The sequence below is a fragment of the Pseudonaja textilis genome, chromosome 3 (genome assembly GCF_049901715.1).
Source record: "Pseudonaja textilis isolate UNSWEBS1 chromosome 3, rPseTex1.2, whole genome shotgun sequence".
NCBI lineage: Eukaryota > Metazoa > Chordata > Lepidosauria > Squamata > Elapidae > Pseudonaja > Pseudonaja textilis.
This window is the reverse complement of record NC_141992.1, coordinates 3,484,371-3,500,865: the sequence shown is the minus strand read 5'-3', so window position 1 is coordinate 3,500,865 and position 16,495 is coordinate 3,484,371. Positions and strand designations below refer to the sequence as shown.

The window sequence follows — 16,495 nt, the reverse complement described above, 5'->3', positions numbered from 1 at the left end:
AATAGATGAGAGAGATGGATGATAGAGATAGATAGATAGATAGATAGATAGATAGATAGATAGATAGATAGACAGACAGACAGACAGAGGGGAGGGAGAGATAATGTTAGATTAGAGAGGGGGATGGATGGATGGATGGATAGATGGATGGATGGAGATTAGATACGATATTCCCCAGTTGGGCCACGAAATGCCTGCAAGCCAACAACCCATCTCAAACAGTGCCAAAGATCCCACAAAAGAAATTGGGATTAACAGCAGACAAAGCACCAAGCAGAAAACAAGATCCTGATTCACGAAGCACCAAGAGGAAAAAATACACCACCATCAACACTGGTGGGGCAAAGTACCATGCAGAAACATAGCAAACCCCACACTCATTCACACCACGACGCATCCACCAGACAACCACAAGGGAGCACAAAAGACTGCACAAGAGATTATTTAATCTGCCGGGCATTTTTCCTGCTGATATTTCGCTTTTCCACCGAGAGACCATTTGATGCTTTTCAAAGGATGGGACACCATTTGCTCCCGACATGCCTCAGATGCGGCTCTCATGACTTCATTACGCTACTGATGCAAGTTAACGCGCTTCGATTGCACAACGGCGCGTGTAAGCTTCTGCCAGTTGCGTTAGTGCCTAAATGTGTCCAGTCCCGTTCCGATATTCTATTCTACTCCAGTCTGGTCTGGTTTAGTCTGTAATCTCCTCTGTTTTGGTTTCTTTTATAATCTATTCCAGTGTTTCTCAGCCTGTGATCCGTAGACCCCTGGAGACTGTGATGTCGTTCCACAAAGGCTTGAAAAAAAGGTTATGATTTAATCTTAAGTCTTGCGGGTCCGTGGCCACAAAAAGTATTTAAAGAGGGTCAGTGGTGAAGAAAAGGTTGAGAATCACTGATCTATCATTTATTTTATATTATGTTCTGTTTTCTATTCTAGTCTACTCTATATTCTATATTCTGTTCCATTCTATTGTCTATTCTGCTCTAGTTCTATTCTATTATTCTATTCTATTATTTCTCATTCTATTCTGTTCAGTTTCTTATTCTATTGTATTCCTATTTCTTTTCTATTCTATTCCTATTCTATTCTCTGTATTTTATGTTCTATTCTATTCTATACTATTCTATTTGTATTCTATTCATTATTCTATTCTGTTCAGTTCAGTTTCTTATTCTATTCTATTCTATTATTTCTTATTCTATTCCTATTCTATTCTCTATATTTTATGTTCAGTTCTATTCTATTCTATTTGTATTTTAATCATTATTCTATTCTATTATTTCTTATTCTATTCTATTTCTGTTCCTATTCTATTCACTATTCTATTCTCTATATTTTATGTTCTGTTCTACTCTATTCTATTATTTGTATTTTAATCATTATTCTATTCTATTATTTCTTATTCTATTCTATTCTATTTCTTTTCTATTCTATTCCTATTCTATTCTCTATATTTTATGTTCAGTTCTATTCTATTCTATTTGTATTTTAATCATTATTCTATTCTATTCTATTATTTCTTATTCTATTCTATTTCTTTTCTATTCTATTCCTATTCTATTCTCGATATTTTATGTTCAGTTCTATTCTATTCTATTTGTATTTTAATCATTATTCTATTCTATTATTTCTTATTCTATTCTATTTCTTTTCTATTCTATTCCTATTCTATTCTCTATATTTTATGTTCTATTCTATTCTATTCACTATTCTCTATATTTTATGTTCTATTCTATTCTATTCTATTCTATTTATATTTATTATTCTATTCTATTCTTTCTTATTCTATTCTAGTTCTGTTCCTATTCTATTCACTATTCTATTCTCTATATTTTATGTTCTATTCTATTCTATTCACTATTCTATTCTCTATATTTTATGTTCTGTTCTATTCTATTCTATTTGTATTTATTATTCTATTCTATTATTTCTTATTCTATTTCTGTTCCTATTCTATTCACTATTCTATTCTCTATATTTTATGTTCTGTTCCTATTCTATTCACTATTCTGTTTTATCCCTATGCCTGTTCTATTTGTCAACCCTGAAGCCGGCCTCACCAAAGCCATCCTGGGAGCTTCGGTGCTGCCACACTGGAGCGAAGGGATAGGGAGGTGGGGGATTAGAGATAGCTGGGCCTATGTAGTCAAAATAAAATGCTTTCCCTTGGGAACCAAGGACGTCCCCACAGGTGGCCAGGAGGAGGAAGGATGTCACCAGACCAGCAGGCAGTCATTTGGGTTGGGGGGGTCTTTCACTTTTAATTAGGTGAAACCCAAAGGGGGCTCCCAGAGTTGGTTTCCGCCAGATATGCGACAATTTGATATTTCCAACAAAGCTCTTCTTTGAAGAATCTACCTGCCTCGGAGTTCTTGCTTGCAATGGACCAATTACTTGGAACCCTGACACTAATTCTGTTTCTGTTTCAATTTCAATTTCGATTTCTATTCTATTTATTCCATTTCATTCCATTCCATTTTTTCTATTCTGTTCTGTTCTATTGTATTCTATTTTATTGTAGTCTATTGCATATTTTCTATTTCATTCTATTCTATTCCATTCCATCATATTGTATATATTCTAGATTCTATGTTCTATCGTCTATTTTCTTCTGTTCCATTCCATCCTGGGTTTATTTTTCATTCTCTATTCCACTCTAGTTTATTCTATTCTAGTCTATTAGTCTAGTCTCCAGTCTATTTTATATTCATTCCATTCTATCATCTGTTTTGTTCTATTTCTGCTTCATTCCATTCCATATTATATATATTCTATATACTATGTTCTATATATTCTATATTCTGTTCCATTCCATTCTATTATCTATTCTATTCTATTCCTTTCTATTTATTTATTCATATCCAGCCATTATTATTTTTATCAAATGACCCAAAGTGGCGAACTTACCCAACACAACTGCTTCCTATTTTGCCCACAAGAACCACCACCACTTATAGTGTGTGTGAACTTGGCAGATGCAACTTCAGCAATTCCTTAATCTTTGCCATTAGTTTAGGACTACAATCCCCATCGCTCCAACTAGAATAATTGTTTGGGGGTTATAGGGCACCCCCTGGGGTTATTGGGGAGAATTGCTAGGTGAAAACATTTGTACTGAGTTTGGGCAGAAACCAAGAGGGGCAGGTGTTATAAAAACTTTAAAAGTCTATGTAACCGAATGCTTTTCAATCTTGGCAGTTTTAGACTTTAACTCCCATAATTGGGGAGTTGAAACCCACCCATTCTAAGCCCCCAAGATTAAGAAATACGCTGCTTTAATGGTGCCTGGTTGTTGTTTTTAATCAGTATAATTTTTTGGAGCAAAACAGAAAGAAAGAAAAAAAAACATGGCCCGAACAGGCTGAATTATTCTCCAGACAACCCAAAAGGCTGGAGGGTTTTTTTTAGTTCTGAGTTTTATTGATGTTATGAATGAAAGAATGACTCAATCAATCAGATAGAACCAGGAATGGAGGGAGGGAAGGAGGGAAAGAAGGAAGGAAGGAAGGGAGAGAGAGAGAAAAAGAACTGTGGGAGAGAAGGAAGGAAGGAAGAGTGTGGTGGGAGAGAGAGAGAGAGAGAGAGAGAGAGAGAAAGAAAGAAAGAAAGAAAGAAAGAAAGAAAGAAAGAAAGAAAGAAAGAAAGAAAGAAAGAAAGAAAGAAAGAAGTGTGGGAGAGAAGGAAGGAGTGTGGGAGAGAAGGAAGGAAGAAGTGTGGGAGAGAAAGGAAGGAAGGAGTATGGAAGAGAAGAAAGAAGAAAGAAAGAAAGAAAGAAAGAAAGAAAGAAAGAAAGAAAGAAAGAAAGAAAGAAAGAAAGAAAGAAAGAAGTGTGGGAGAGAAGGAAGGAGTGTGGGAGAGAAGGAAGGAAGAAGTGTGGGAGAGAAAGGAAGGAAGGAGTATGGAAGAGAAGAAAGAAGAAAGAAAGAAAGAAAGAAAGAAAGAAAGAAAGAAAGAAAGAAAGAAAGAAGTGTGGGGAGAGAAGGAATGTGGGAGAGAAAGAAGAAGTGTGGGAGAGAAAGGAAGGAAGGAGTGTGGAAGAGAAAAAGAAAGAAAGAAAGAAAGAAAGAAAGAAAGAAAGAAAGAAAGAAAGAAAGAAAGAGAACCACCAAGCTAAGGGAGCAGCAAGCTGTTCCTTTGTGTGCCCACAAGTCACTCTGGACTCTGCTGAAAATTCACCAAAAGAAATTAAAATCAGAATAAAAGTTGGGAAAAAGTCCAACCGCCTGAAACTTTTGTGTCCAATGACCAGCAGAAAATCTAGTTTAATGCATTTACCGGACTAAGAACACCCCGCTGGCAAAAACTAAAAATCATAAATCTACTAAAGAAAATACAAAGCAGTCCTTGACGTACGACCACAATCAAACCCAGAATTGGCGTCGCTAAGGGAGCAATTTTTTAAGCGAGCTTGGCAACCCCCCCCCAACACCCATTTCACGGCTTTTCTCGCCCCTTTCGTTAAGTGGATCAGTGCCGTCGTTCAACGAGTAACCCGGTCATTAAGCTTCCCCCTTGACTTATCACGCGACCCCTGGGGACACACTGTGGCCGTCGTAAGTATGAACCAGTTGTCAAGCCTGCCAATGTAAACCAGGTAACCATGGGTGAATGCTAAAAAGGTCGTCAGTGTGAGCTTTTCAGTGCCACTGTTGACTTTGAATGGTCACTAAATGAACTGGTGTAAGTCGAGGACTCCCTGTAAATAAAGCTCAACACCCACCCACCCGGATTTAAACTAACTAAACGCCCCCCTCCAGCAGAAGACAAAAGCCAGTCAACAGATGGTTAAACCTGCATCTATTTGGAGCCGAGAAACTTTGCAAAAGTTAGAAATTACCGTCTTCAGACTTGGCCACTTTAAGACTTGTGGACTTCAGTGTGGGATCTAGGAAGGAAGGAAGGAAGGAAGGAGGGAGGGAGGGAAGGAAGGAAGGAAGTGTTGGCGAGAAGGAAGGTGGGGAGAGAAGGAAGGAAGGAAAAAGAAAGAAAGAAAGAAAGAAAGAAAGAAAGAAAGAAAGAAAGAAAGAAAGAAAGAAAGAAAGAAAGAAAGAAAGAAAGAAAGAAAGAAAGAAGTGTTGGTGAGAAGGAAGTAAGGAGTGTGGGAGAGAAGGAAGGAAGGAAGGAAGGAAGGAGGGAGGGAGGGAGGGAGGGAGGGGAGGGAGGGAGGGAAGGAAGGAAGGGTTGGCGAGAAGGGAGGAAGGAAGGAAAGAAGAAAGAAAGAAAGAAGTGTTGGTGAGAAGGAAGGAAGGAGTGTGGGAGAGAAAGAAGGAAGGAAGGAAGGAAGGAAGGAAGGAAGGAAGGAAGGAAGGAAGGAAAGAAAGAAAGAAAGAAAGAAAGAAAGAAAGAAAGAAAGAAAGAAAGAAAGAAAGAAAGAAAGAAAGAAAGAATAGGAGAGAAGGGAGAAAGAAAGAAAGAAAGAAAGAAAGAAAGAAAGAAAGAAAGAAAAGTATAGGAGAGAAGGGAGGAAAGAAAGAAAGAAAGAAAGAAAGAAAGAAAGAAAGAAAGAAAGAAAGAAAGAAAGAAAGAAGTGTGGGCGGGAAGGAAGGAAGGAGTGTGGGAGAGAAGGAAGGAGAGAGAGAGAGAGAGAGAAAGAGAGAGAGAGATCTCCAAGAAAGCCACAAGTCTTAAAGTGGCCAAGTTTGCAGACCCCTGAATTACAGTCCTGTAGATTCTGAATTCTCATCAAGACGGGAAGTTCAAATCAAGGCCAACTGGCCATCAGGAAGGGGCCCCACAGTGGGCTGGGGACCCCCCTCCAGACCCCCCCCCCTCCCATCATTACAGCAAATCCTACCCCTAAAACTGGACCAGCCTCTGCTTTTTCCAGAGGGGGGGGAGCGGAGAAACAGGATGAAATTCCATGAGGACCAGGCACATGAAACCAACAAATGGAAACGTTAGATAGGGAGTTTTGCAATTGTCCGGGGTTGCAGGTTTGGGAGGTCCCCGGGGACAAGGAGGAGTGGGGGTTGAACTAGATCAGGGTCTCCAACCTTGGCCACTTGAAGACTTGTGGACTTCAACTCCCAGAATTCCTTTAGGTTGGAGACCCCTGGACTAGATGGTCATCTACAAGGTCCCTTCCAACTCTGTATCTGTATGGATGGACCCTCCCCCTTCTAGGGTCGAAGTTCATCCGTCCCCCGTCCACCCCCCGCCCCATTCCAGCCCTTCTCTTGCATGCAAGCAGCGGGAGGAGAGGTCTATAGCCCCCTCTCTGCCTGTGGGAGGGGGGGGGACCTGGGGGGGGGGTGCGTGCCAGAGAGGGACTAGCACCGCCCGACCCCTTGCAAGACACACAAACGCATACAAACACATACAAACATACACACACACACACGCACCCACAAAGCCTCTCCTAGGTTGCAACCTGGCGCCCTGGGATTGCAGGAAGCGGGAGGGGGGAGGCAACCAAGCCTTCTTTGGGGAGAGGGGGAGGCCCTGGGGGATTTGGGTTGGGGAGGGGAGCAGAGATCCCGCCCTTCCCCTCCAGCCCCTCCCCACCCCTAGGCGGCCTGGGCCTCCCCGCCCCGCCCTGCAAAACTTGCCAAAGCTCCGCGAGCGGGCGGGAAGGAGGAAAACGGGACCCCAGCCCCTTTTCCCGGGTGGGGTGGGGGGGAAAGGGGGGATTGCAAAGAAGGAGGGAGGGTGGGCGCGGGGGAGGTCCCGCAAGACTGACCTCCAGCCCCGGCAGGGAAACCGCTCCGTCGCTTCCAGGAAACCGAAAGCAAAGCGGCGGGGAGGAGCAGCAGCAGCAGCGCTGAGCACGCGGCTTCCGCTTCGGAGCCCGGGCAGAGGGAATCCCGTGACGTCACGCGGGGCCGGGTCTTCTCTCCCCCCCGCCCGCCCCCTCCTTCCAGAGACCGACCCCGCCAGCAGTCCGGAGTGACTCCCTCCGCAGCCAAATCCCCGGAAGCGGAGCCGAGCCGGATTAGCGGGGAAGCGAATCTTTCTTTCTTTTTCTTTCTTTCCTTCTTCTCTCTCTCTCTCTTTCCTCCTTCCTTTCTTTTCTTTCCTTTTTTTTCTTTTCTTTCTTCCTTCCTTCTTTTTCTTTCTTTTCTTCCTTCCTTCCTTTCCTTTCTTTCTTTCCTTTTCCTTCCTTCCTTCCTTTCTCTCTTTTTTTCCTTTCTTTCTTTTTCTTTTCTTCCTTCTTTCCTTCCTTTCTTTTCTTTTTCTTTTCTTTTCTTCCTTCCTTTCCTCCCTTCTTTTCTTTCTTTCTTCCTTCCTTCCTTTCCTTCTTTCTTTCTTTCCTTCCTTTTTCTTTCCTTCCTTCTTTTTCTTTCTTTCCTTCCTTTTTCTTTCTTTTCTTTCTCCTTCCTTTGTTTTCCTTCCTTTCTTTTCTTCCTTCTTTCCTTCCTTTCTTTTCTTTTTCTTTTTCTTCCTTCCTTTCCTCCCTTCTTTTTCTTTCTTTTCTTCCTTTCCTTCCTTCTTTTTCTTTCTTTCCTTCCTTTCTTTTTCTTTCTTTTCTTTCTCCTTCCTTTGTTTTCCTTCCTTTCTTTTCTTGCTTCTTCTCTTCCTTTCTTCCTTTCCTTTTTCTTTCCTTCCTTCCTTTTTGTTTTCTTTCTTCTTTCCTTCCTTTTCTTTCTTTTTTCTTTTTTTCCTTCACTTCCTTTTTTATTTCTTTTCTTCCTTCCTTTCTTTTCTTTCTTTCCTTTTTTTCTTTCCTTCCTTCTTTTTCTTTCTTTCCTTTCTTTCTCCTTCCTGTTTTCCTTCCTTCCTTTCTTTTCTTGCTTCTTCTCTTCCTTTCTTTCTTTCTTCTTTCCTTCCTCCCTTTTTCTTTTCTTCCTTCCTTCCTTTCTCTTTCTTTCTTTCCTTACCAACTTTCTTTTTCTTTCTTTTCTTCCTTCTTTCCTCTCTTTCTTTCTTTTCTTCCCCTTTCTTTCCTCCCTTCCTCCCTTCCTCATTCCTTCCTTCCTTCCTTTCTTTTCTTTTCTTTCTCTCCCTCCATTCCTGATTCAACCCCCTCCTGCCGCTCTTTTCAGGGTTGTATCTGTAGGCGGGGTAGAGGAGTCTCCACTTTGGCAGAGCAGCTGCCACTTTTCAGCCCAAAAGGAGCCAATGGGGAAGAGAGGCGGGGAGTAATTGAGCTCCAAATGTCCGTCTCTAAACAAGGCGGTCATTAAGTGTGTTTTGCCTCCTCGGATGACCTTTTTGCCACAGTTGTTAAGTGAACCACAGCCGGGTCTTCTCCCCTGAAGTCTTGAAAGCCAAAGAGGGTGAACTCCGTAATAAGTGGAACATGGTTTTTATAATACTGTTACCCTGGCTGAGGAACATGGGTTTTCCTGTATTTTAAATTTGCTTTTTCGATTATCTTGGGAGATTCTCAGTCCTCCAGGTTATCCCAAAGGTGCTTTTTTTTAAAGAAGCAACTGGACTTTCTGGCTTTTAACAGATAACAGATCATTAGAGTTGGAAGGGACCTTATAGGTCATCTAGTTGAACCCGCTGCCCATGCAGGAGACCCTACACCATTTCTGTAACAAAACAAAAACAAACACCAACCTGAGAGCGTCTGTGGAGATTCTCCACAGGTCCTAGTTATCTCAGAGGTGCTTTTTTCAAAAAAAGCAACTGGGCCATTATCTCCTTGAGGAAGAACAAAACGTTTCATTTCTCCATTGTGATAGAGAAGACATTTCACTTCTCCTCCAAGAAGCTTCTTCAGCTCTGACTGGATGGGAGGGAATGCTTTTTCAATTGTATTGCTAACAAATTTCCCATAAGTCTTAACCTTCAAGAAAATGCTTCTCTTTCAGAAACCAGGACTGGCAGGAGAGCATTCAATAATGGTAGATAAGTTTCTTTGATTTTAGTTGTTTGCAAGCCTTCATGAACAAAGAAAAACAGTCCGGTCCATCGTTGGGAAGCGGCGAGAAAGTATCTTAACCCACTTCGATGTTTTTTTCCTTTGCAAATGTTTCTTTTCATTTTACTCTGAATACAGGGGTCTTTTCTATGGCTGTGCCCTCATTCTTTTCTTTTTGAGATTGATTTTCTCTTGTTTACATTTTGTTAGTGCTTAAAAAACATCCTGTTGTCTTGAAATCCACCTCTTAAAAGTTGCCAAGGTTGAGAGAAACGGTGATATAGAATATAACTCTTGTTTTTAAATAGTGTGTGTGTGTGTATTTTACATATATACATATACATATACATATACATATACATATACATATACATATATATATATATATATCTTTGGTTATTCGGGTTTTCTCCCGTGTAAGATTGGAAGTATCTAGGCAACGTTTTGATGAAGTCTCATTCATCATCTTCAGGCTTCTGTCTTCGCTTCTGTGCTTCTCAGAGTGTATATATATCTCAGCGTACATATATATATATATATATATATATATATATATATATATATATATATATATATATATATATATATATATTTTATATATATTATATTTTATTATATATATATTTTGTTTTCTGAGGTTCTCGGTATTTATATGTGGATCTTTGGTTGTTCGGTTTTCTCCAGTAAGATTCGAAGTATCTAGGCAACGTTTCGATGAAGTCTCATTCATCATCTTCAGGCTTCTGTCTGGCTCTGTGCTTCTCAGAGTAATGTGAGATTGCAGCTGCTTCCTCCTTTAACTGCCAGTGGGGGCACCCAATCAAGTCCCACCCCACTGGCAGTTAAAGGAGGAAGCAGCTGCAATCTCACATTACTCTGAAAAGCACAGAGCCGAGAGAGAAGCCTGAAGATGATGAATGAGACTTCATCAACGCGTGCCTAGATACTTCGAATCTTACGCGGAGAAAACCAACAACAAAGATCCATATATATATATATATAGAGAGAGAGAGAGAGAGAAAGAGATACACTCTGAGAAGCAGAGAGCCGAAGACACACACACACACACACACACACACATATATAAAAACACTGTTTGATATGCACTATGTTTATTCTGTCCCAAAATCTTAAAATTGCCAAGTTTGAAAAAAATATAGCTTTAGAGTCAATTCGTACCTTAGGAAAACTGCAGAAACCAGGATATAGGCAAAATATTTTATTCCAACTTCTCTGGGTACTTAACAATCTCAAAAAAATATTGCTACAAATGCCAATCAAATCATTTTTTTTATTTTCCAAAAGACAGAAAAATCAACAAACTTAAAAGAGCCTGAGAGACTGGATTCACGTGGCATATTAAACCCAGGTTTATCAAACACAGCAGCGCTGTTCACACAAGGAAATAAACTATAATCTGGCACAAAGTGATAGTCACACACGGGGTGCATGGAGGAGATCTTATACCCTGTGCGCTGCCATAAATGAATTTTTTAAATTTTAACTCATTTTTTTGTGGAATGAAGGCTGCACATTTGCACGATATATTTAATTATGGACTTGATTCATGTATTTATTCTTATCCTGCCTTCATTATGTTTGCAAATGACTCGAGACAACAAGCACACAAAATATTCCTTCCTTCTAGTTTTCGCACAACAACCCTGCAAGGTGGGTTGGGCTAAGAAAGTGAATGATCCAATGTCACCCAGGTGAGTTTCATGTGTAAGGCGGGACTAGAACTCAACGTCTCCTAGTGATTGGCCCAAACTCACCCAATCGGCTTTCAGGCCTTAAGCAGGACTTGAACCCGTGGCCTTCCATTTCCGGATTTCCCTCAACCATTGAACTTCTACAATCGTCCAAACGGGTGTGCGATGTACAGGTAGTCCTCCACTTGCAACCACAACTGTGGCCAAATTTTCCGTCGCTAAGTGAGACCGCTGCCCAGTGAGTTTTGCCCCCTTTTACAACCTGTCTTGCCCCCGTTGTTAAGTGAATCAGGTTAGTCAACCCGGCTGTTGGGCGAATCTGGCTTCCCCGTTGATTTCGCTTGTCAAGAAGGTCGCAAAAGGAGACCGCGTGGCCCTGAGACACTGCAACCGTCGTAAGTACGAGTCAGCTGCCAAGGGCCTGAATTTTTGATCACGTGACCACGGGAGGAAGGATGCTGCAATGGTCGTAACTGCGAAAAACGATCAAAACTCACTTTCTCTAGCGCAGTTGTAACTCGAACAGTCATTAAACGAATGGTTGTAAGTCAGGAGACTAACTTGGAGTAAACCCTCAAAATCCAAACCAAGGTTAGTCCTAACCCAAGTTAGCCAGAGTTTAGGGTGAAAAATTAACTTTGAACTGTCACTAAATGGCTGTATATTGAGGACTACCTTCTGTATGCTTTGGCCAAATTGATTCTTCCAAAAGCAAATTGAGTCTCAAAGATTCTCACACACACACAAATACACACACACACACACACACACACACACACACACACACAAAGGAACCGTAAAGCAGCTTGGAAGACCCAGCGAGGTCTGTTCCCGAGGAATTCTGGGAGAGGTAGTTTTGCAGGCACGCTGGATATTTGGCTGGTTCTCGGGGAGGGCAGCCCAATTTCTCCTCCAGTTATGGTCTCTAGTACAAAGGCTGCTTGAAGCGTCCTCTCCAGGTGGCCATGGGGCTCCCCATAAATCCCAGTTCTTCTCCTGAAGAAGATTCCCCATCATGGACTGCAAAAATTGAAAGATCTTGTATGTCATGGGTTGGGTTGGGTTGAGTTGCATTGGGTTGAGTTGAGTTGGGTTGGGTTGCCTGGGAAGATGGTCCCTGGCTACCCATGACCAAACCAGATCCATTCTTGGACAAACCAGGGTTGGAAGGGGGGTTTGCAACCATATCTTGCTCAGCTAACTCATCAAGTGTCTTTCTTGATGGCTACCCTTCAACCCAACCATGACCTACATTGGCCCTCTACCTACAACATCTCAATTTCTGGAGTCAGAGGAAGAAACTTGAGAGAGGGAAGTATCCATAACTGTTATGGGGAGGGTTGTGAGGTCAAGAGGAAGGACCACATCTTGGTGACCCCAAATCTTGGCTTGGTCTTCAAACCCCACCAAAAACTATGGAGCCAGATGACAAGGCACCTTCTTTTTGCACCTTCAAACCACCTGTCCTCACAGGCCTGTGGTTAAAATCAGCACACATACCCACATATACTTTCTCTTGATGGCTACCCTTCAACCCAACCATGATCTACTATGGTCTTCTTCCTACAACATCCCAATTTCTGGAGTTGGAGAAAGAAACTTGAGGAAATGAGGCGTCCAGAATTATTATGGGAAGGATCCTGAGGTCGGGAGGAAGGACCGGATCTTGGTCACCTCAAATCTTGGCTTGGACTTCAAACCCAACCAAGAACTATGGGCTCACACAACGAGAACCTTCTTTTGCCATCCCATCTTCACAGATCCGTGGTTAAAATAAATGCACACGCGCACACGTTAATGAAACCCTGAATGGAGAAGAGGTGAAACCCATCTCAAGCCAAGTGAGCAACCTTCGAAAAACATGGTGGCCAACATTGTCTTCTTGAATCACAAGCCCCACTCAACATTTTTGGATCAAGGAAGATCCTCTGGAGAAGAAGGCCCCAAACATCCCACATCTGTCAAGTTAAGAGTTGTGAAAAACAAAATTCGGGTGAGAAATTTCCTGGATCGAGAGCGTCCTCCTTTTAAGGCAGGGTTGAAATTGTAAAAGTTGCGTCCAAAAAAAAAAACAAAGGGAAAAAGAAGACTAGAAAGGACGTTGTTTGGAGCCGATGTTTTTTCAACCTTGGCTGCTTTTAAGATGGGTGGGCTTCAACTCCCAGAATTCCCCTGCTCCCTGAAGAATTATGGGAGTTGATACCCACCCATCTTAAAAGCAGGAAGTTTGAAAAACACCAATCAACCCAACCCGTTTGCAGGGTAATTAATTATTCACCCTAAGGACTGCAGGATGCAAGCAATTTAAGGCCACCCCATTTTTGGAGTGGGGGTATCAGAAAAAAAACAGGGAAAGCCAACCCAAGGACCCCATCCCCTTTGGCTCACCCCCCCACAAAGCTACCCTCTTCCTACCCCCCTCAGAAAGAACCAGTCCCTCCTTCCATCTCAACCTCTTCTTTGGCACCAGGCAAAACGATCCCACGCTTTGCAGAAATGTCCATCATTCGAGGTTCCTCTCCTTTCCGGTCCATTCCTACCCCCCCTGATAGGATGGACCATGAAATCCAGCCCTGGGATGCGGAAAAAATACCAGGATCTGCATCCAAATCTCTTTCGGTGGGGTCCTTGGTACCCTCTGAGCTTGGTGGTTTTCTTGCAGACTTTTCATTACCATACTAGGTAATGTCACTGGTGCTAGAAGAGGTGGCGGGGTATGTGGAGTGGAGAAGGAAAAAGGAAGGAGAGCTTGCGGGGTCCTTGGTGCTCTCTGAGCTTGGCTGTTGGGGTTTTTTTTTTTGCAGACCTCTCATAACCAAACTAGCTAACATCATCCGTCGTCGAAGGCAGTGGGGTTTGCAGAGAGGAGGAGGAGGAGGAAGAGAGGAGGAAGACAATGAGGACTTCAGGGTCCTTGTTGCTCTCTGAGCTTGGCGAAGAAGAAGGAGAAGGAGAAGGAGAAGGAGAAGAAGAAGAAGAAGAAGAAGAAGAAGAAGAAGAAGAAGAAGAAGAAGAAGAAGAAGAAGAGGAGGAGGAGGAGGAGGAGGAGGAGGAGGAGGAGGAGGAGGAGGAGGAGGAGGAGGAGGAGGAGGAGGAGGAGGAGGAGGAGGAGGAGGAGGATTATTTCGGGGTCCTTTGTGCTCTCTGAGCTTAGCTCTTTACTTGCAGACATCTCATTACCAAACTATGGAACATCATCCATGCTACATCACTTTCTCCCATCAATCATTCCAGTGTGTTCCTTGTCCCAGATCAACAATACAGATCCCAAACTAAAGGTGCAAAAACTGCCTTCTTTAAGAGCTTGCTGGTGCTTAACAAAACTCCCCTAGGTTTCTTTGGCATAGGTGAGAACGCAAAGGGCGACGGGGGTCTCTCCCCATGTTCTGGGACCCCTGCCCCACAAAAGGGCAAAGGCGAAAGGTACTCCGTCCCCGCAAAAGGCACTTCCGAGGTGGCTGAGAGATATGGCCTCCAATGGCCCCACTGCCTTCTTCCACTCAAGGCCATTTCATGTCTCCACTTCCTGCAATTTATCCGAATTCTTTCTGCCGCTCCCCATTTCGGGAACCACTTGCTCCAGTCCTTGCCCTCCAAGGGGGCTGACCCCCAACGCTTTGGGGACTGGGTTCGAAGCCAGCCAAGGATGGAGCAGGATCTCACTGGCGGTCAGCCTTTCGGCCGGATCCCTCCTCAAGAGGCACCGGATAAGGCACTGGGCCTTGGGCGAGAGGTCACCCGGGACTGTAAAACGTCCGCGACAGATCTTGCCAAACAACAAGACGGGCTTGGTGCCCTGGAAGGGGTAGCAGCCCACCAGCAGAGTGTAGAGAGCTACCCCTAGGCTCCAGATATCAGCGGCCTTTCCAGAGTAGGAGCCCTTGCAGCTCAGGATTTCGGGACCCACGTAAGCTGGGCAGCCGTGCTTGTCCATCAAGGCGTCATCGGAACCCATCAGGACCTGGGCGTCTTCCAGGTTCTCCAGCAGCAACTTGGACCTGGAGAAACCAAAGGTATAGTTATGGTTTACTTTATTGTCCTTGGACCACGTACCACGAAATTAAAATACCATCTTGGGTGTACATTATGACGAAAATAAACACAAACATGCGTCCTTCGCGTTCTAGGCAATTGAATTGCAAACTCCCTGATATTGCATGAATATTGCACTATACAGTAGAATTCGATAGAGTTACTGGCCTGGGATAGAAGCTGTTTTTTCAGGCTATTTGTCCTTGTTTTATTATCATCCTGCACCGTATGCCAGATGGTAATAGTTTTAAAAAAAGGGGGGCCCAGGATGAGATGGATCTTTGAGAGTGTTTTGAACTTTTACTTTCTTTCTTTTAAATAAATGTTATTAGATTTTCACCTTTAAAAACAAATCCTATATACATTTTTTGCAGTTATTTGTGGCATTGGTTATTCCATTTTCCTGTATGTATATAAATATACATATAAACATACATACATACATACATACATACATTATTTACAATTATACTTTTACATTTACGTTATCTTTTCTTTCTATTATCTAACCCAGGGTGTCCAACCTTGGCAACTTTAAGACTTGTGGACTTCAACTCCCAGAATTCCTCAGCCAGCTTTGCGGGAGTTGAAGTCCACAAGTCTTAAAGTTGCCAAGGTTGGACACCCTGATCTAACCTGACATACCATTTTCCCCAGACCGTATAATATTCTTTTCCTTCCCTCTCCTGCAATTCCATGGTAAGTTTGTTCATTTCTACACAATCCATTACTTTCTTTATAAATCATATCATCTGTGGGACTACTATCTAATTTCCAATTTTGAGCATATATTATTCTAGCTGCTGTTAATATAGAGTCTTTTGAACAACTTTCTTAAGGCAGCGGGAGCTATGAAGCTCTTCCAAAGAGGGGAGAGGGCAACCCATGATCCTCTGGGCAATGATGTTGACCCTCTGGAGTGCTGTCCTATCTGCCACTGTGCAACTGGCAAACCCTACACAGGTGTACAAGAAGTTAAGATACTCTCTCTGGTGCAGCAGTAGAAGGTCACCAGCAGTTTTCCATTCACTTGTTGTTTCCTGAGAAGCCTCAGGTAGTATAATCTCTGCTGGGTTCTTTTGACCAGGGCTGCAATGGGAGCCCCCCAGGTCAGGTCCTCTTTTAGGGTAACCCCCAGAAACTTAAAACCAGCCACTTGCTCCCCTCGGTCTCCATTGATAAGCCAGGGCTGGAGGTCTGATCTGTTCCTTCTATAGTCCACTATAAGCTCCTTGGTCTTATTGGTGTTGAGGACCAAGTTATGGTCTCCACCCCACGAAAGCAACTGGTCCACTTCATCTCGGTAGGCAGACTCATCCCCCTTGGAAATGAGTCCCACCACTGTTGTGTACCATCTGCAAATTTAGCAATAGTATTACTAACGTGAGTGGGAATGCAGTCATGCACACGAAGAGTATAGAGTAAGGGACTCAACACACAACCCTGTGGTGTACCAGTGTTAAGAATAAGGCCTGAAGTGGTATGATTACCTAATCTGACCCTCTGTGAGCGGCCAGACAGGAAATCCATAATCCAAAGGCAGACTGAATTAGAAAGTACAAGGTCCAGAAGTTTAGACACTAGTAGTCAAGGTGGAAGAATTGTGTTAAACGCAGAACTAAAATCCACAAAAAGCATCCTCACGTAGCCCTCCCGCTGTTCTAGATGAGTCAGAGCAGTGTGAAGAGTGATGGCTGTAGCATCCTCTGTAGATCTAGTTCTTCTGTATGCAAATATGTGTGTGTGTGTGTGTGTGTGTGTGTGTGTGTGTGTGTATGCCTGTGTGTAGCGTGTGTACGTGTGTGTTATGTATCTATACCAGTGGTGGCTAACCTTGTTGGGCTCCCATGCAGAAAACTGTGTGCATGCGCACTCACATGCCAGCACCCAGAAGGCAATGCGCCCCACCCACCCCCGTGCATGCGCGCACAAC

The 16,495-nt window shown here is 43.0% G+C and overlaps 2 protein-coding genes across 3 annotated transcripts in view; both read right to left on the bottom strand.

The window, feature by feature from the left end:
* The window catches only part of RBCK1 (RANBP2-type and C3HC4-type zinc finger containing 1), a 36,336-nt gene extending 29,530 nt beyond the window's left edge, over window positions 1-6,806 (bottom strand). For both annotated transcript variants that reach the window (XM_087928806.1, XM_087928805.1), the window contains exon 1: window positions 6,689-6,806. The gene's annotated coding sequence lies outside the window, so the exon portion shown is untranslated. The remainder of the gene's footprint in view (window positions 1-6,688) is intronic.
* A 6,858-nt stretch (window positions 6,807-13,664) lies between these two features.
* Window positions 13,665-16,495, bottom strand: part of TRIB3 (tribbles pseudokinase 3) — a 12,015-nt gene continuing 9,184 nt past the window's right edge. The window contains exon 4 of the mRNA XM_087928811.1: window positions 13,665-14,528. Within this exon, the coding sequence (XP_087784937.1) occupies window positions 14,042-14,528 (487 nt within the window). The 3' untranslated portion in view covers window positions 13,665-14,041. The remainder of the gene's footprint in view (window positions 14,529-16,495) is intronic.